The 20,482-nt window shown below is 35.4% G+C and overlaps 1 protein-coding gene across 3 annotated transcripts in view; it reads left to right on the top strand.

Moving 5' to 3' along the window:
• The window catches only part of limch1a (LIM and calponin homology domains 1a), a 56,534-nt gene extending 36,359 nt beyond the window's left edge, over positions 1-20,175 (top strand). For 2 of the 3 annotated variants that reach the window (XM_079614835.1, XM_079614837.1), the window contains 18 exons: positions 619-834; positions 2,178-2,210; positions 3,148-3,280; positions 3,375-3,532; positions 4,354-4,825; positions 5,890-6,193; positions 6,800-6,918; positions 7,889-7,976; positions 10,232-10,257; positions 10,587-10,700; positions 12,095-12,187; positions 12,305-12,510; positions 12,850-12,944; positions 13,696-13,804; positions 14,056-14,142; positions 15,950-16,058; positions 16,140-16,242; positions 17,014-20,175. In XM_079614835.1, coding sequence (XP_079470961.1) covers positions 619-834; positions 2,178-2,210; positions 3,148-3,280; positions 3,375-3,532; positions 4,354-4,825; positions 5,890-6,193; positions 6,800-6,918; positions 7,889-7,976; positions 10,232-10,257; positions 10,587-10,700; positions 12,095-12,187; positions 12,305-12,510; positions 12,850-12,944; positions 13,696-13,804; positions 14,056-14,142; positions 15,950-16,058; positions 16,140-16,242; positions 17,014-17,039 — 2,491 coding nt within the window. In that variant the 3' untranslated portion in view covers positions 17,040-20,175. The remainder of the gene's footprint in view (positions 1-618; positions 835-2,177; positions 2,211-3,147; positions 3,281-3,374; positions 3,533-4,353; positions 4,826-5,889; positions 6,194-6,799; positions 6,919-7,888; positions 7,977-10,231; positions 10,258-10,586; positions 10,701-12,094; positions 12,188-12,304; positions 12,511-12,849; positions 12,945-13,695; positions 13,805-14,055; positions 14,143-15,949; positions 16,059-16,139; positions 16,243-17,013) is intronic. The other variant, XM_079614836.1, reaches the window with a different exon arrangement.
• The last annotated feature ends 307 nt before the right edge of the window (positions 20,176-20,482 follow it).

Genomic DNA, 20,482 nt, shown 5'->3' on the forward strand with positions numbered 1-20,482 from the left:
GACCGCCTGGGAATGGAGTGTTTGTCTGTGAGAGCAAGGAATGTTGCATTTGTGGTGCCCGTGCAAAAGAAAAATGCTTAAATTTCCATTCAAATATTAACAGATTTTTTAGATGTGGGTTTGAGCTTGCTGTGTGCAGTTGGTTTTCAGAGTACAGAAAAGAGATGTCTTGTCCAACAATGATTTTTGGTGGCTATTGTCTGTTTACTAATATCTGTGACTGGTTTGGCTTTCATTCGGAAAACGATCATGCTTGTCGTGTTGTTTGATTTATAGCTCTGATTTCAATTTTATTTTATTTTATTTTAATTATTTTATCCTGTTCATTTATTGAGATTCTTTCAAAGAAAGGGATAAAAAAAAATGCATTAAAAATGTTGTGTGGAAATTACAATTGCATATTCTTTCTTTCATTTTGGGTCTTTTATCAGATAATATATAAAATTAATTCATCATAAGTATCAATAGGTCTTTTGGCTTTTGAATTTCTGGTCAATGTTTTTTGCACTTGTTTTCTCAGTTTTGTCTGGCTGGTCTGTTTTGTAGTCAGAGAACAGAGAGCCTCAGCCTCCCTTTCACTGCCCTGCTTTGCTTTAGTAACCATGGCAACTTTCTCAGCTTCACCCTTAGCTCTGTGGCCCCGCCCCCAAGAGATGCTGAGGACATGCGTAAGAAGTGTCATCAGATGATGGACAGGCAGGAGGCGGGCTCTGTGGGTGTGGTGGGACATGACAGTCTTATTAAAGATGAGACTATTACCAAAAGCCCCTCCCCTATACCCGACCAACCCTCACGCCGGCCCCTTTGGCAGGAAGATGATGATCTCCCCCCAATGTGAGAAAGCACTTTCAGGACCAATTTATTACTTTTGAAAAGAGCTCTTACTGAAATGTATTTTTGCATGGAAAGAGTGACTCGTGTCGGTATTTCTGCAGTTTATCATTGTTTTTCTTTACTTCACTCACTGGTGCAATGGTTACCTTTAAAGGTGCTATAAAGGATTTTATTAGGAATATTGTATTTAAACACAGACACTCTTATTTAAAGAGTTCAGCTTTGCTTACAAGTCATTAAAGTGTGGCATTTTGGATAGAGCAGGTGATCTAATGCCGTTATGGCTAACATCACTTATGGCACCTTTAAAGTCAACATAAATGCTGCTCAGAAAGAGATACTGTGTGAATGTTTTTTGATAAAGTTCACTATGTGTAATCATGCGTAATGTGTAATCATGCACAATAAAATCAGGAAAGTACACTAAGAAAGTGAATAGGTTGCATTTTTATTTCATATTGATTAATTAAATGATGATTAACACATAAAAATTTCAGTGGAGGAATTTTCCTGCATTAAGTCTCAATGCCCTTTTAAATTATATCTAAAATTAAGCTTTTAATATATATATATATATATTGCGCAGAAGCTAATATTTATATACTGTAGGCTATATATATATATATATATATATATATATATATATATATATACAACCTAATTTCCTCAAACCTCATTTGCGTTTTGTAAAATGCAATAAAATCAAGAATTTGTTATTTGTTATTTCTCTTGAACCTTTATTTAACTGACAAAAGTGCAAAGAAAAATTTCCCATGTTTTCACTGACCAACTTAATTTAAATTTGTAAATATTAACAGATGTTGATAGCTGCAGCACACTCCCAGTTGGGACAGAGGCAACATAAAAGTGAAAAGATTATAGAATATCCAACTCTTTTAAAACAGTCCACACTGATATGGTGAATTAGATGAGGGTATTGTGTTCGGGAATCATACCATCCACCAAATACTCAGTCCTTGCAAGCAAAGATGGATCATGCTTACCACTTTATGCCAAATTTTACACAATTCAAAAATCACATTTCTCAATGCAAGATTGCAAAGAATTAAGCTCTTTCACCATCTACCATTCGTAATAAAAGATTCTGGGAATCCAGAGAAATCTCTTTTACAAAATGTCCCAGCTTTTCTGGAAATAGGTATTTCCAATATATATAATGTGTGTGTTTGTGTGTAATTGTAATATAGTGAGGTAAGGTTTGATGGGTAATAATTTGTATTTTATATTTATAAAGGTCTGTGCTTAGTGTTCTATTATGTTCAGCTGTTTTGTTTTGTTTTCAACTTTATTTATTTACTTTTTTTTATTCATTAATGTTCTAGATTCAGAGCTACTAGTGTTTCTGATGAAACAGAGTAAGTTTATTTTATTCCCTCTCTATCTTTCCGTCTTTCATTCCTTTTCTTTCTTTGCTGTTGCTGCAGAACTGAGCAGTTGCATGTACTATAAACACATGTGTCTCTATTCACATGCAGATACAACCATTTTCTAAACTGGCATACTCTCTTTTACTCTTTATGCATGCATATTCAAAAGCTATAGTCAAGCCTGCCCCTACATGCATGTAATGGCATATGTTTGAATCTTTCTCATGGTTTACTGTTGTGGATACCCAATCCATTACAGCTTACCCAGTTGCATTAAGGGATAGTGAGAAAAATAAAACTTAATTTACTCGCCATCATGTTGTTCTAAATCTATATGACTATATGAGTGGGGGAAGTAAGAATGTAATATATTTACATTTTTAATAAAATTTATAATAAAATGGACGTTTCAAGCTTTCAGTTCTCAAGTCCTCAGATTTGTCTGTTTCTTACATAAAGCTATTGTATGGCTTCATAAAATAAGTCGTAGTCTACAACCAAAAGATTGGTTAAATATATGCCCTACAGTATGTACACCTGTATATATATATCGGAAAAGAAAATTAGTAGTTCAATAGTTTATTAAATGGTATTATGATAATATGGGTTTTGAACAACATGATTGAACAATAAAAAAAATTATTTGTCATATATATGTAGATCTACCTTTCTTTTAGTTGTTCTGTTTGTATTGTACATTGTCCCGATAACCATATGTTGTTCTTACTTACATTTCTTCTACATCATTCCTAGTTAACCCATACTGACATTTCATATCTTTTATTAAGAATTTCCTGTCTTTGTGCCTTCAGGTCTCAGAGGAAGAGATAATATTATTTTGGATCTGACTTTAATTTCGTTTTCCTTCTTCTAAAAGCATTACAGCACTTATAAATGTGCCTTTGTTTTTGTTTGTTATTCAAAGGAGTGTGAGTTTGATTGACATGCGTGATGAAGAGGATGAGCTTGCCTACCTTCGGGCGCACAGCCAATCACGGCATGAGCACCTACACAACCAGTACAACAAACTCAAAGAGGAGGAGGACCAGTGGCAGGACGTGAGTCATGCAGTACAAACCCACTCACAAACACATATTTAACAAGCACACAACACAAGTGTATACATGTACGTTTTCTGGCTTCTGTGTGTAGGACTTGGCTCGCTGGAAGAGTCGGAGACGAAGTGCTTCTCAAGATCTGATCAAAAAGGAAGAGGAGAGGAAGATGATGGAGAAACTAATGACAACGGATGGAGGATCCGCCTATCGCAGGAAGAGCATCAAAACATACAAAGAAATAGTAGAAGAGAAGTGAGACAAATTGAAGTCTTACACCCTGTAGATTTAGATTTAGCAGATTGTGGGGGTTTAGTGAGTATGATGCACGTTTTGGCATTGAAGAACAGTGACAAGTACCTTAGGGTCCATGACATGATGCTCTTTTTTGTGTCTGATTTATTAATGTATTAAAAAGTACAATCAAGTCATTCTTGAATATATTCCACCTTCTAGAAAGAGCATGTTTTTAATCTTTGGATTTAAATCCATTTAGATGTCAGAGATGTCAAAAAATGAAATTATTGAAAAGTACACTACCATTCAAAAGTTTGGTATCAGTAAGATAAATATAAATAAATATTTTTATTCAAAACGGGACAGTAAAGACTTTTATGAGTATTTCAAATAAATGATGTTCTTTTGAACTTTATATTAATCCTGAAAAGATGTATCACAGTTTCCACAAAAATACCAAGTACATTTTTTTTTTCAAATATTGATAATTATAAGAAAAGCACCAAATCAGCCTATTAGAATGATTTCTGAAGGATCATGTGACACTGAAGACTGGAGTAATGATGCTAAAAATTATGCTATTCAGCTTTACCATCACAGGAATTAATTACATTTTAAAATATATTAAAATATAATATATTTTGTTATTGGATTTTAGTACATTTCTAAGAACTTTGCACATATGTCTTAAAGTAAGATTTTTCGTTTTCTTTGTCGTAGACACTCTAATATGTAATTGACATTCTATTGATCTCACTCTCTCTCTCTCTCTCTCTCTCTCTCTCTCTCTCTCTCTCTCTCTCTCTCTCTCTCTCTCTCTCTCTCTCTCTATCTTTCAGAGAGCGTAGGGAGCAGGAATTACACGAACAATACTGTAAAGCCTCCTCTCCAGAAGAGAAAGCAGCTGTGCTTCAACGTTATGCTCTCCGTTTCACCATCAGCGATGCCATATTGGAGAAACTCCAGCTCCCCAAACTGCCTTCTGCTGCCTCACCGATGCTCGTGTCACCTCTCCATCAGCCTGAGAAGAAGCCAACATGCACCGCCCTAGAAGAAGCAAAGGTGCCAGAGCCTGCACAAACTACCCAAACACACCCTGTGATCCATGTAGACCAGAAGACTGCACAAAAACAGGCACCGGCGCTGCCCAAAACCACTGAACCATCACCTGCCAAGTCCTTCCAAGCTCCAGAAGTAGTCCTGTCAGCACCCACGCGAGTTCCTCCTGCTCCATCAAAGCCTGTACCCCTCATCACCCCAAAACCCTACAGCCAGCCAAAATTCAGCCAAGGCCTCCGCAAATCAATAAAGGCAAGGATATTTTATCCTGGGCATTAAGGTCAATAACCAGTTCATTTAAATATTAACTAGGTAGGACAATATTGGGATTTTCTAACTTTTGGATACTAAGGACCCCCAATTATGATAATTTCCCTGCAAAGGACTGAAATACAAAGACAGCTATAGACCCATTTAAACAATATGAGAAAAGGTATATATAAATTATATAGTTGGCTTTTAATGAATATATGTGACCCTGGACCACAAAACCAGTCACATGGGTAAATGTTCAGAAGCTGAACAAATAATATTTCCATTGATGGTTTGTCCATTTGTATGGTTTGTCAGGATAGGACAATATTTGGCCGAGATACAACTATTTGAAAATCTAGAATCTGAGGGTGCAAAAAATCAAAACATTGAGAAAATCATGTCCATTTATGTTCGCGATTGTGCTACATTCACACACAAAATATTGAAAATTTACAAAATATATTCATGGAACATGATCTTTACTTAATATCCTAATGCTTTTTTGCATAAAAGAAAAATCGATAATTTTGACCCATATAATGTATTTTTGTCTATTGCCACAAATATACCCGTGCGACTTATGACTGGTTTTGTGATCCAGGGTCACATATCATCTTTGAAAATATCATTACTACACATGAAGCCAAAGCAGAATTCTTAAAAAAAAAAAGAAGTTATATAGCACCCACTTTCTTCCCCTTAAATTTTATGTGGCCCCCAGACCCCAGTTTGAAACCTAATGAGACAATGTTTTCTTGGGATAGTTCACCCAAAAATGTAAATTCTTTTGTTGTTCAAAACCTGTATGACCTTCTTTCTTGCATAAAACACAACAGAAGTTATCTATCAGAATGTCCATGTTGCTTTCTTCCATATAATGAAAGTGAATGGGACCAGTCGAGGTCACCATTCGCTTCTTGTGTATGACAAATGCCAACCTAGACATTTTGCTAGACTCCTTTTTGTGTTCCATACAAGAATGACATGAAGGTGAGTAAATAATCTCTCCATTTTGGGTACATAATTAGCTTGAATAAATGTGTGTTCTTTGTTTTTAACAGAGTGATGGACTGATACGTGTGAATGGTGAGAGCACTCCGCAGGAGAGCAGAGAGAGGGACGATAGAGATTATATGCATCGTCCTATCAACTTCTCTCCCTCACCTCCAAAGCCAGCCACTCAAAGTCTACAAAACGAGGAGCTAATTGTGTTAGAAGCCTCAGACCACCAGCAAAACTTACAGACTTCCATTCCTGAACAAGAGAAAGAAGTTGTAAAGATGGAAAAGGAATGTTCTCTTATTCCTCAGGAAGAGAATATCAAAGAAGACAACTCAACTGCACTATCGGTGTCAGAACCAGCAGGTTGAAGAATATAATATTATCCAAAGGTTTAATTTTTTTAGGGGTAATATAATGCGAAATAAACGTAATCCCCGGTCCCAAAAAGACAATTTATTGAAATTAAAGGGATAGTTCATCCCAAAATGAAAATTCTGTCGTCATTTACTCACCCACTGTAAACTGTATGACTAATTGTTCTTCTTTTTTGTCCATGGAAGTCAGTGGGATCCAATGAGGTTTGATTCCCAATGTTCTTCAAAGTATGCCAGAGAATATTATATTATATTATATTGTATTATATATATATTGTGTTCCATAGAATAAATAAAAAATGCATACACATTCACAGCGACAAAAGGGTGAGTAAATAATAACAGAATTTAGGTGGACTGTCTATTTAAGTAGTTCCAACTTTCGTAACTTTCTGATGTCAGTTAGAGAAATACATTCATGCTTGACTGCTCACATTTCACATCAACAATGCCAATTGTGTTCAGCAACTTCACACTAAGTGTGTTTACATGCAAACGTCTCATCAAGCACATATAAAGTTATAACATAAAGTAATGTGACTTTAAAAGAAAGTTATATCCTGAATCATTAACTTATAGTTTCCTATTTTATCAGGAAAGCAGCCAGTGCCAGACACAATGATGAAGCTCAGCTGTGTTGTCACAACAACCATAGTGACAGAACTCACTCAGACACACCAAATCCCACCAAATGACACGTCCTGCACAGAGCAGGTGGGCCTTGATTTCGCTCTTTTCACTTAAAAGTTCAATGCTTTTTGAAACACATCCACTGATTCCTAAATATAAAGCCTAAAGTTGGCGGGAAGTAAATGATTAGTTTGGGACTAGACCGGATCTTGTTCAGGTGACTTCTGTTTGGTGCTTCATAGGGTGCATCTTTAAACTTTGATACTTCTGATTGGTCAGTCGTTGCATTCACGACTTCTAAACTGTTTCATTTCCAATATGTGACCCTGGATCATAATACCAGTCACAAGTAGCACGGTTATATTTGTTGCAATAGCCAACAATACAGTGTATGGGTCAAAATTATAGATTTTTATTTTATGACAAAAATCATTAGGATATTAAGTAAAGATCATGTTCCAATGAAGATATGTTGTAAATTTCCCACCGTAAATATATAAAACATTTATTTTTGTGAGTGAATGCAGCACAATCGCGCACATAAACGGACAAATTTAAAGGCGATTTTCTCAATGCACCCTCAGATTCCAGATTTTCAAATAGTTGTGTCTCGGCCAAATATTGTCCTATCATTACAAATCATACATCAACGGAAAGCTTATTTATTCAGCTTCCATATGATGTATAAATCTCTATTTCAAAAAAATTTACCCATGTGACTGGTTTTGTGGTCCAGGGTCACATATAGCTGCACTAGTATTATGTCTGCACAAATAATAAAATAATTACTAATAAATAAACCAATATTTAATATTACAAGTTGCCATGTAATAAGCAGGATAATGTACAGTCAACTGGTCATTTTCACAAAATAGGCACAAATTAAGTTCAGGATAGGGTCCTGATCACCCTGTTAGGGTTAATTTTTTTGCATATCATACCTTGATGAATGGTGAGTGTGCTACTGTATACTATATTGGAAACCTGCTTTTATTTCCATTGACATTTGTGAAAAACGCGAGAATCTTTAATGATTTCCTTTCATTCCCATCAGCTTGGTTCAGTCCATAATTCATGTGATTTGAGCTCAACTGCCGAGACCAGCAAGGCTGACCAGACTTCATACTCACTCTCACTGACAGGTAATACAACTCCACTTGCCACGTCCTTAATCTCTCATAATGTGACGAACAAATGAATCCTTACTCCAACTTTCCCACTTTTTAGTCCTCCATTTACCTCCACTGAATCTTCTTTTGGGTTACCTTTCTTTCTGGTTTATCTTTTTCGATCTTTTTCTCTTGCTTTTTGTCTCTTTCATTGACTGTCCATCTTTTCTGGCTGGTATCATTTGATGTGTGGGTCTGTTAGAGTCCTCACAGACCTCTAGTAGCTCTAGGTTACGCTGGGAGTTCTTCGCTCCAACAGGTAAAACTGATAGATGAGCTAATGGCACAGGGCTTCCGTCTCCATGAACAGCAGATAACTCATCTGCATCATCTCTCGTTTGTCAACCTCCTTTGACTTCTCTTGTGGAGGTGCATTGTAGAGTAAACACTTGTCTGCTGAGGGCACTATGAGGCAATACTTTTTAAACTGGATTTAAATTTAGAGGAAAGTGGGGTACAGTGCCACTTTAACTTAATTTGTCCTGTAGTTAAGGACAAAGGAGACATATGTGAAACATTACACACTACCGTTCAAAAGTTTGGGGTCAGTAACCCAGACAGCAACATAGTGTTTGCCCAGATCCGGCCCACATCTTGCACATGTGGATTTAACACGTACCAGATGCGAACCGAATCTGGGCCAGCACTATGTTGCTGTCTGGGTTACACTTTATTTTAAGGTGACATAGTATCGTACTTACTCAAATAAGTGCTGAGTAATATTGATTAACTACATGTACTTACTATAGAGTTACAGTTAGAGGGTTGGTTTAGGGTTAGTTACTTGTAATTATGCATCATTTACTGTTATTACTATAATAAATACATGTAGTAACGTGTAACTATACGAAACCTGAAAATAAACTAATAACGTTTTTTTTTTTTTTTCTGGGGGGGGGGGGGGGGGGGGTAAATTATTACATTTAATTCAGCAAGGACACATTAAATTGATCAAAACTGACAGTAAATACTTTTTCTTTCCAAAAAATTATATTTAACATAAATGCAGTTCTTTTGTAACTTTCTATTCATAAAAGAAATATGTATCATATTTTCCACACAAATATTAAACAGCACACCTGTTTTCAATTCAGCTTTGCCATCACAGGAATAAATTACATTTTAAAATCAGTTATTTTATATTGTACAAATATTTCACACTATTACTGATTTTACTGTGATTACTGTAACACGTTTTACTGTTAAATGCGGGCTTGGTGTGTATAAGAGAGTTCTTTCAATAATATTTACAAAATCTTAACGACCCTAAGCTTTTGATTATTATATTATATTATATTATATTATATTATATTATATTATATTATATTATATTATATTATATTATATTATATTATATTTTTATTTATTTTATTTTGTATTATTTTGTATTATTTTTTTGTTATATTATATATTGTTATTTTGTCACCTATATTATAATATATTACAAATAAAAGTTATGCACTGAAAATGTAGCAATATGTCTGATATATATATATAACTTGAGGTGTAAACTGAGGTGATTGAGTTTACCACTCTCCTATCTGTCTCCACTCTCTCCTCAACTAAAGACCTTTCCTTCTAAACATAGATGTGTGCGTCACTTTGTCCTCATCAGGCATCTGTAGCATGGACATATGTTAGCACTCCATGGGCATATAATATATTTATTTAATCTGATCATTGCGCAGTCGTGCTCAGAAATGAATTATGTAGAAATTAGGATGTTCTGTTTTACATTGCTTTTACTGTTGTTTTCATGTCTGTATTTTAACAACTCTCAGAGAATACACCCTTCTTGTTTTGGCCCCACCTAGTATTCATATCCATCTCAGGTGATACAATCTCAATCTATGATCATAAGTGGTCAAATAGAGTCGACCACACTGCATTTGTAGTGTGAAGTAGCCACAAAATCGGAGACCCTCAAAATCATAAAACAGGAGGTGCGTTCGTGGTGCATGTAAATAATAATAATGTAATAAGTGTAAACAGGGATCTGTCTTGAAAGAGGACTATGAGATGGATGTGAGTATCGGGTGTTAACAGAACCATTATACCTCAACACTTTCCGTCTATCTCTTTGTTTGTCATTTTAGTGTTTTATGCTCTGTGTACCTGTGCACCAGTTTAAACTCATGTGGTGCTATCGCTTTCATTAGCGTAAGACGATATTATAGAGTATAGGATGAGTTTCTAAAGCCTCTGTTTCCCTCTCCTTTCCTCCACAGAGGGGATTGACTACTCAACTGAATGTGTAAGTACTTCAGTCGTGCTAAACTCACACCCATTCTTCCAGAATCTCTCCGCATTTCCTTTTCTTGCACCTCATTTCAGTCTTTTTTCCCCTTGGTAGTCACTCATTGGATCTGCATAGTCATTTTGGCTGCTAGAGTACTCAAGATGGCTTGATTGTGTTTTATGTCTTTTTCCGTTGCATTGCTCCTCACTGGTGTTTCAGCGTCTCAGACCAACTTTCAAGGGTTCATGCTTATAGCTGTTGATACAGTGTAGGTGCACCCTGTCTTCTTACATTCCTTTCCTTTTCTTCCTGTCTTCTTCTATATGTGTGTGTGCTTGAATCAGATTGAAACCCCAATGCTGAATCTTGCAAAAAGGGTTGATCACTGGACGTGGGACCCTAATGAAGAGCGTAGACGGCAGGAGAAATGGCAACAGGAGCAGGAACGCCTGCTGCAGGTACAATAGCCAGCTTGGGGTTTGTCTGAGAGAAGTGCGCACCACAAAACTGTTATAGGTGTAGGTGTCAGTATTCTGGTCAGCATGAGATTTTCCTATCTGTCCTCTCTTTACCTTTTCTCCAATTTATCGCACCGTTTGTTGACTTCCTCTAAAACCAGACCCAAACGTGTATGACTTCTTTACTTCTGTGGAATATAAAAGGACACATTTCAAAGAAAAATAAAATTTGAGGAACAAATTTCAAAGAAATCGCTTTGTGACACGAAAGTGACACGAAAGATTTTTACATTATTACAAAAAATAAATTTCAAATACTGTTCTTTTGAACTTTCTATTCATCAAAGAATCCTGAAAAAAAGTATCAGTTTCCACAAAAAAAATTAAGCAGCACATCGGTTTTCAATTGAGATTTTTAAAAAAATTGGAGCACCAAATTAACATATTTTTGAAGGATCACGTGACAATGAATAACGAAATAATGAATTCAGCTTTGCCACCACAGGAATACATTAGCCTACATTTTAATATATATATATTAACATACATGTAATGATTTCACCAATGGGTTGCAGATAAAGTTGAAAGCAGGATCTATAAGAAAGCAGTAAAGATTTTTTAAACGTAGAACTCAAGAAACATGAAAACGGAAAAACTCAACATAACGCAACAGAGAACAGACAACTCAACAAAGGAAACTGGGGGCTTAAATACACAGAGGTAAATGAGGGAACAGTGAACTTAATCAGTAACTAAGGGAATAAACTGGCACTCACTAGGAAACTAGGTCAACTTACAATGCCAGAGCAAACAGGAACAGGGAAAACAGAACCAAAACACAAACTAAACCAAAACAGCGTACACGTTACATATATATATATATATATATATATATATATATATATATATATATATATATATATATATATATTAAACATTTATTTTAAATAGTACAATATTACTGTTTTCACTGTATTTTTGATCAAATAAATCCAGCCTTGGTAATGAGACATTTTTCCAAAACATTTTTCCAAAAACACTTTATTTTAAGGTGCTTTTGTTATAGTTTTATTTATATCTACTGAGTAATATTAATTAGCAATATCTGCTTACTATATAATTAGTGTTAGTTGCTTGTAACTATGCCTAATTTACTGTTATTACATGTAAGATGTGTAACAGGAATACTGTAAAATAAAGAGTTACCGAGTTCCTCAATTAGACCTGAACAAAACGTACATAAATATTGTTATTCATTGTTATTGCAAGGAAAAAGAGCGACCAGCTCATTCTTAAAAAAATATATATTTTATGTTCCATGGAAAAAAGAAAGTTGCACAAATTAATCTTTTGGTGTGAAATACTTCTTTAATCCCTCTTTTCTTTCTCTGTAGGAGAAATATCAGAGAGAGCAGGAGAAGCTGAAGGAAGAGTGGGAGAGAGCGCAGAGAGAGGTGGAAGAGGAGGAGAGGAGACACCATGAAGAGGTGCGTCTTCAAACTGTTTTACATGAAAACTAATTAGTTCTTAATGACGACTAATTAGTTCTTAATGACGACTAATTAGTTCTTAATGACGACTAATTAGTTCTTAATCTACAATAGGAGAGGCGGATACTGGAGGAAACTGTGACCCCACTGACCCCTCGCACCTCAGTTTTATCATCCAGTATCGTGACCGAGGCTCCGTCCCTAACCCAGCCCTCAATCCCACAGGACACTATTGTCCTCTCATTGGCTGACTGGGAGAAGAAACAGGAAATGCTGGAGAAACAGGCACAGACGAACCAGAGTAACAGACTGACACACAGGTGGAATATATGCAAAATCCATATACCTTTTCCACCGAAATGGTGCTGATGCTGGTATTCAGCCAGGCGGTCTGCGAACCTCTCTTAGAATGGCTTGCGTTTCCACTGAGCTGAGTGATAATGTGATTGACTATGTGACTACGGTAACCTGCCCGCAAAAACAAACAAAAAAATCTAAAATTCCACGTAATTTAATTACGTCACTGTGTCATTGTGCCATATTGAGCTTGCTTTGATGTACTCTCGCAACCTGTCATTGGAAAAGGTGTAACAAAAAAATACAAATTCAAATGTTGACAATGTCAAATGGTTTTTCAATGTTCAATTTAACCTCTCTAGCCCTGATCAAGTAATCGCACCAGCTCAGCAGAATGGTCAGAGGATTGAACCTCAGGAGAGCCAAACAGCTACACCACAACTGCAGTTTATACGAGGTAAGATGCACACACTAAGTTTGGGTCAATGGGTCAAATCATTTGTATGTGATGTTTGTTGGTTTTATTAATTTTTGAAGGAAAAATAATTTGCTATAAAAAAACACACTTAAAATGTGGATGCTGCACATTGGTGGTGGTTGAGGAGATCCCCCCCTTCTTATTAATAATAATATTGCCACACCTGCGGAGTGCATAATGTGGGAAGGCAGAGCAAGAAAGCTTGCCCTCTGGCCATTTTTAACAAATTATTTAAAATAATTGTAAGATTAAAAAATATTATTGTTGTTTTATTGTAAATTATTATTGTATTATTGTAACACTGCATCTGTTATTATATATGTTTTATAAAATATACTTTTTGAGTCATGAATATCAAGTGGTTTTCTTAGGGTTACTACATTTGACCTGAACAAAGCTTTCATAAAAAAATATCTGATATTGTTTTAAAACAAAAATGAACGACCTTGACACGCATTCATAAAGATCTAAAAGGGATCGTCTATTGATTTCTTGTCACAATTTCTTCCTGCGTGTTGGTTACACCACACTACTTTTGATAAAAGGTTTTTAGAAATAGCCAAACATCTCATATCAACTGATCAAATAAAAATAGCCCAGACTTAATGCAAGAGCATCTTTTTTGAATGCCTTACTCATCTGCCACAATAATGTTTTTATATATAAATCACAATGCATATTCAATTAAACCAGCAAATTAGCAGACACACTTTTTTCTGTGTTATTACAGATGGCTCGTGGAGCTGTAAGTCTAAAGGCGGGCAAGAGGATTTGAAGAAAACTGCCTCACTTGATCGTAAACAGAGTCCACCCCAGAGCCAGACCACGGGGATGAGGAGGTGTGTGGGTGTTTGTGTGTGTGTGTGTGTTTGGGGATGCATCCTGGCCTGTTTAGACACATGTGTGCCAAAATGCTGCTTGGCTTTGCTATGAGTGAAGGATGGTTAAAAGATCAGACAGTATATCAGTTTTTTTTTAGTTTTTTTTGGCACATGACACATTTCTGCATATGACTTGCTTTCTCAGTTCTGTGTCTCTATGCGTGTGTGTGTGTGTGTGTGTGTGTGTGTGTGTGTATGGCTGATGGCAGGACTGGGTCGTGTGAAAATGTTTTAGGGACACACCCATCAAAATCACCCACACCATCACAAGACACGCCACCTCCATCACCCAGCAGGTACGAGCCTTCCCTCCAACACATACTCGATCGCATATGCGTGTGTGTGTGTGTATGTGGAGCGTTTCAATAATAGGCTTCAAATGCATTTGTGCGCTTCAACCAGAAACAGTGACTGGATCATGCTGTTGAACTGGCCTATAAGATTTAATGCATCTTCTTAAAATGCAAAAGTATTAGTTTCAATTTGGTGTATGGTCACCATACAAGGCATAACAAATGCTTTCATTTCAGGAGTTACATAATCATGCCAAGTGCTTATGTGCACACAGTCCCATTCATTTAAATTACATATTTGCATTGCATTTTGCTTTTGTTACCACTTTAAAGTATATATATATATATATATATATATATATATATATATATATATATATATATATATATATATATATTAGGGGTCCAAAAGTGTGAGACCATATCGTTGTTGTTTCTTAAAATCATTTAAATCTGGAAATTTCAGTTTCAGGATTTAAAAAAAAGATTTTTTCATTAAAAACAAATAAATTTTTATTGAAAACTATTTCATTAAAATAGACAATAATGGTATTTTAAGACTTTTGGTCCCCACTGTGCATAAACCTATTTATACTATTTATAGTTACACAGATATTATGGTAAAGCTGCATTTACGGTATGTTGTAATTACCGTAATTTCAACACGAAATTACCAGATGAACACGCAACGTTCTACTCGGAGCTGTTCACGTTCTCGGGCTGGGAATTATGCCTTTCTATGGCAAAATTATCAATGCCTAAATTAATCTGCAGCGGTCACGTAGTACAAGGAAGTGAACACTTTTTACAAGTTGAAATCTCGTAATTATGGCGTGGCGTGAACGCACCTTAACACTTTACAAGGTCCCGTTAGTTAACATTAGTTAATGCATTAACTAACAATGAGCAATACATTTGTTGCAGTATGTTAATGTTAGTTATTTTCAGTATTTCAGAACATACTGTTCATTGTTAGTTCATGTTAGCTTGTGTCCATTGAATAATATTAACATACTTTTGTTTTAAATAATGTAGTAAATGTTGAAATTAAATGTTGAAACTAAGATTAATAAAGGATTTAGAAGTGTTTTTCATTGTTAGTTCATGTTAATTCATGTTAACAAATGAAACCTTATTGTAAAGTGTTACCGATATTGTAACTGTTGTTATTTCAAGAAGTCAGTGTTAAAGTTTTACAATGGGTGCGTCTCAATCTGCTCTAGTTCAGTATTCAGGCCATCAGGGAGTCTGCCATTATAAGGGCTGTCTCAATCACAAAATCCTTCCAGTGCACCTAAAAAGTCCCACAATGCACTGCAAAAACCAGGGAGCATCGATGCTCACAATGGCGGCATCCAAAATCGCATGCTTCCCTACTTTAAAGTAGATGAAAAACAGTATGTCACAATGTCCAAATTCACAGTACTCATATATAGTATGCAAAAAGTACCCGGATGACCTAATTCTTCCGGCAAGATACTGAAGTGTGCATACGATTGGGACACTTTAATATCCCATGAGGCCACAGGAGAGGATTTATGAATGGCAGAGAAGTGACGCAATTGGTGCTGGAAAGTCACGTGATAATGATAACATGGCGAATGTAGTATGTCCTGATTACATTCATACTACACACATTCATATATAGAACGTATTTTTTAGTGACCGTGAAGTAATTGCTTATTCAAAATAAGTACCTACTCAAAAGAGTATGCGGTTTCAGACGCAGCCTCTCGCACCCCCTTGGGACGCTAGGGAGCTGACTGAGACCCACCCAATAATATATGGCTTTGTGTGGCGCCCTCTGCAGGTCAGTGAGTGGAAAGAAACTTTGCTCCAGCTGTGCACATCCGTTGGGTAAAGGAGCAGCTATGATCATTGAAACCTTGGGGCTGTACTTCCATATTCAGTGTTTTAAGGTAATTCTCGTTTGTGTTAGTCTCTGTGTATACGTGAGTAACGTCTACGTCTGCTTATTATGCATATCTGATGTGTTCTAGTGTGGCGTGTGTAAAGGGTTACTTGGCGACACAAGTGCTGGGACTGACGTCCGAATTCGAAATGGACTTCTTAATTGTCAAGAATGCTACATAAAATCAAGGGGTGAGTCAATGTGTATGATCCTAAATGCGCAGGTTATTGTGATGGTAGTTTTTCTGCATTTTGTAAGATAATCTATGATCAAAACATAATTTGAATAATTTTAGAAAATACTCTCAATATATTTGTCAATATATTTAAATCACATAAGAGTTTTTAATTTTCTGACAAACCACAATTCAAATTATGTGTTTAATAGCATTCTGTAATTAATTATTTTTTAACAGAATAAACTAACATTTGATGTATCCTAAATAATTAACAATTAAAAAAGTAAAATGACATTTTTATAATATAATTACATATGTAACTAATCTAATATTTTACATTTTTTTATATAATTTGACAGTTTGACTGGAAATTATGCACAATACAAATAATTCAGTCAAGTGATAATTGCACTGATTTTTTTTTATACATCACATATCCCATATTTCATATCAATCTCTTCATTGCCATTCTCTCCTTGGTAGTTCTCTATTTGTTAATTATTTATTTATTTATTTTTTATAACTTTTTTAGTAGTATAATTGGGGTTCGTGATGGAAACCGGAGGACATTTACAATGTGTGTAATTGTTTATGTAATTGGTTATGATTATTTCATCTTTTCAGATCATAGTTTTTTCAATGCAATAATATTTTTTTATGATTGATTTTTTTTCTTCTTCCATATTTTAAGGTCCCCTGGGTCTGGGACAAGGGTAAAACGGTACAATACATATTGTCGAGACGATTTTCAGGCCAGTTTTAATGCGCTCCTCCTTCCTTGCAGCTGCTGGCCAGCCGACAACATTGTGAGGCCTCTGCACTTCTGACAAGGAAATGGAACCGGAATCAGGACCAGACCCAAGAAGAACGGATTTTATGTTTCTACAACATTTCCAACTATTTTCCTTACAGCACAATCAAGCGCATATACATTATCATCAAAACTGGAATCATGAACGCATGATGGGTTTTCTTCTGGACTTTGACTGTTTTTGTGCTTACTGAAATATGACATGATAAAGAGTTCATAAAATATATTACAGCGAGTCTGTTCGTACTGTTAGTTTTACACTTTAGAAAGAGTACCGGTGGCACTTTACCTCACAGTGGCCATGTTACACAGTTCAATAGCAATGAGGCCAGAAACATACTCTACGCAAATGCATCAGTAACAAACCTCAGTACTTAATGGGGCGATAGAGATCATGTCAAATGCCTGTGCCATTAACCCAAATACAACCTAATTTCAGGAAAAAAGTTGGGACATTTTATCTTTAAAGTCTACATGTTAGCGCATATTACTAGTCTTGTGGTGAACAATTAATCCGTGCAAGTTAATACACATAATTATATTTTTTGCCGTGGTTATCTTTAATCAAAATCTGAAAAGTTACTTCCGGTCTGGAATGGCGTTCCTTTTCTGATGACGTCAGTTTGACGGCTTGGGTTGAAAACGCTTAACTACTCCTCTCAAACCGTTAGTCTGCTATGAGCGAGAGATGGAGAGGAGGAGCACTAAAGTAAAACCCTGCCCTCTGTTCAATAGTCCGTTTCACTTGGAAATACGTCACTGGAGAAAAGTCGTTTGCAACTTCCGTTTCACGCGGACTTTAACCTTTACTTAACTGACAAAAGTACAAAGAAAAGATTTCCAATGTTTTCACTTGACCAGCTTAATTGTATTTTGTAAATAGAAACACATTTTGATTTCGCATTTCGAACAAAAATTCGGGACAGAGGCATTGTTTTCCACTGTCACATCACCTTTCCCTTTAATTACACTTTTAAATAGTTTGGGAATTAAGGATACTAATTGTTGCAAAGTGAAATTTTTTTGCCCAATCTTACCTGACACTGTCCAGCTGCTCAGTGGTCATCGTGGTCTGATTCTCTATTTTATAACCGTACATTTTCAATATGAGAGATCAGGACTTCAGCCAGTGTAGAGTGTCTAGTGTCAGAGGTTTGAGGACTGAGGTTTCTCTGGATTCCCTGAATCTTTTCACAATATTTTGTATGGTATATGGCAAAAGACCTGAATTCTTAGCAATCTTGCATTGAGACATGTGATTTTTGAATTGTTTGGCAATTCTCTCATGAAATTTTGCACAAAGTGGTGAGCCATGACCCATATTTGTTCACAAAGACTGAGCCTTTGGTGGATTGTACTATTATTCCCAATCATGATACCCTCATCTAGTACCAATTCACTTGCTTATTGAGGACTGTTTCAAAACAGTTTCACTTTTATTCAGCCATCAAATGTGTTTATATTTAGAAAATACAATTAAATTCAGTGAAACATCGGAAATCTTTTCTTTGTACTTTTAAATGTTAAAGAGTATCACGGATTCTTGATTTTATTGCATTTTTCAAAATGTCTCATCTTTCCTGGAAACGAGGTTGTACTTATTTAGTGTACAGTAATGACATGGAATTAAAAACATGTCTACATGTTGTTCTTTTAGTGTTACTCAAATACACTGTAACATGGGCACTGTAATGTAGAGTGTGACTGAATCCACTTCTATTGTTAGGTAGCACAAACGTCCAGTTTTCCTCCAAGAAAATTTTGCATCTGTTATTTTATTAATAATAAATAATCTCAGTTTTTGTAATGGTCTTGCAGGTCTCTCACATTATTAATAAATGTTAGGCAACTGTTGTTGACGAACGCATGATGTGCGACTCTTAGGCCTAGCTGATTTGTCCTGATGCCTTAACTGACAACATGAAATGAATACTGATAAAAAATTGTCCTTATTTATGGTTTGAAAAAAACCTTCATGTCTTCATGAACTGGAGTGGATTTGATTTAAATGTTCCTTCGTCCATTTTGCATTGCCTGTTTTATCCTGTTTGATAAGTGAGGGGTTTGATACTTTATTTGTGCAGTATTGTTTAACAACCCATGTAGACAGCATGTTGCTAGCAGGTAGATCTTACATTTCCATTTGATTATTTTCCAACTTTGCGTTATTAATATTTACGTTTTGCTCTGCATTTGAATGGTAAGACAATTGCATGATCCCAATAACTTTCCTTGGTGACGCTTTACATTACAATGCCAACGTTACACATACATTACATGCTACTAAAATGAATTACTGAAGTAATAACATTAACAGTGAGCAAAGCAGCTCTATAATCAAACATTTTATGTAATAACTGAAGCGCTGTAATGTAAAGTGTAACCCTTTTTTAGCTTTTGAAAATGTTCCGTTAAAATCGGTTTTATGTGTTCTGTTGCCTTTCTCTCTTCTGCAATGTTGTGCCTTAGAAATGCGCTCCAGATAATGTCTAGTGTCGGCCACCCTTGCATCCAAAGCTTCAAGTTACCAATGTGTAATGGTGAGAGTATTATGCATATGCACTGAGCACTCTGCTTTTACCCTTGTACTTTATTCAAACACTATGAATGTGCGAGCAAGAGATTAAAAAATGAAAAGCACACCATTTGTAAGCTTTTCATGTCCATTTAGAGATGTAAAATTGTTAAATATCCATATTTATATTAATCTAAATCAGCTGGAAAGGATTTCATATTCTGTTGAATGTCACCAAAATATCAAATACAACAACGTCCGATTGTATTCATCAAAAATAGCATACAATTCCTGCTTTTATAACTTCTTTTGCTTTCTGTTAATATTTGAATTTTGATTAAAACACATCATCATTTAGTGCAGGGGGTTTTGACTGTTGCTTGTATATGATTTGTTTTATTTTGTGACATTGTAAGAATACGAACTAAAGTAAGGCAATAATTACTGGAAAGATTAGCCAATGATAAGTGAGATGTGTGTGACAAATAACTTCATATTCTGTATTTATTATACCCTTTTAAAAATGAGCGATATAAGACAACCTACAAGACGCTGAAATGCAATGGCTTTTATAGCAAGTGTATGTTTTTAAATAAACTATAATAAACTATTTTAAATGCACCTCCACCTTGTGTTTGTGACTGTAAGTAGAAGACTGAATAATGATGTGGTGAAGATTTATTTTGTAACAGCATTCTATAATATGAATATAGCTTTAAGGGGAAGAGTTTGCAGTTTTGTCACATATTAGTTGTTATAAATCACTGGAGCACAGCTCTCTCTTTTAGAACAAAAAGCAGTAAACGATTACAGTATGTGGAATGATTTTCCTATCCAACTGTATGAATTCAATGCAATAAAATAAGATAAGATAAATGTAGCATGTCTCAGGCTTACAAACGTTTTATCATTGTTGGCCATCAAAAA

Source organism: Phoxinus phoxinus, assembly GCF_949152265.1.
Source record: "Phoxinus phoxinus genome assembly, chromosome: 6".
NCBI lineage: Eukaryota > Metazoa > Chordata > Actinopteri > Cypriniformes > Leuciscidae > Phoxinus > Phoxinus phoxinus.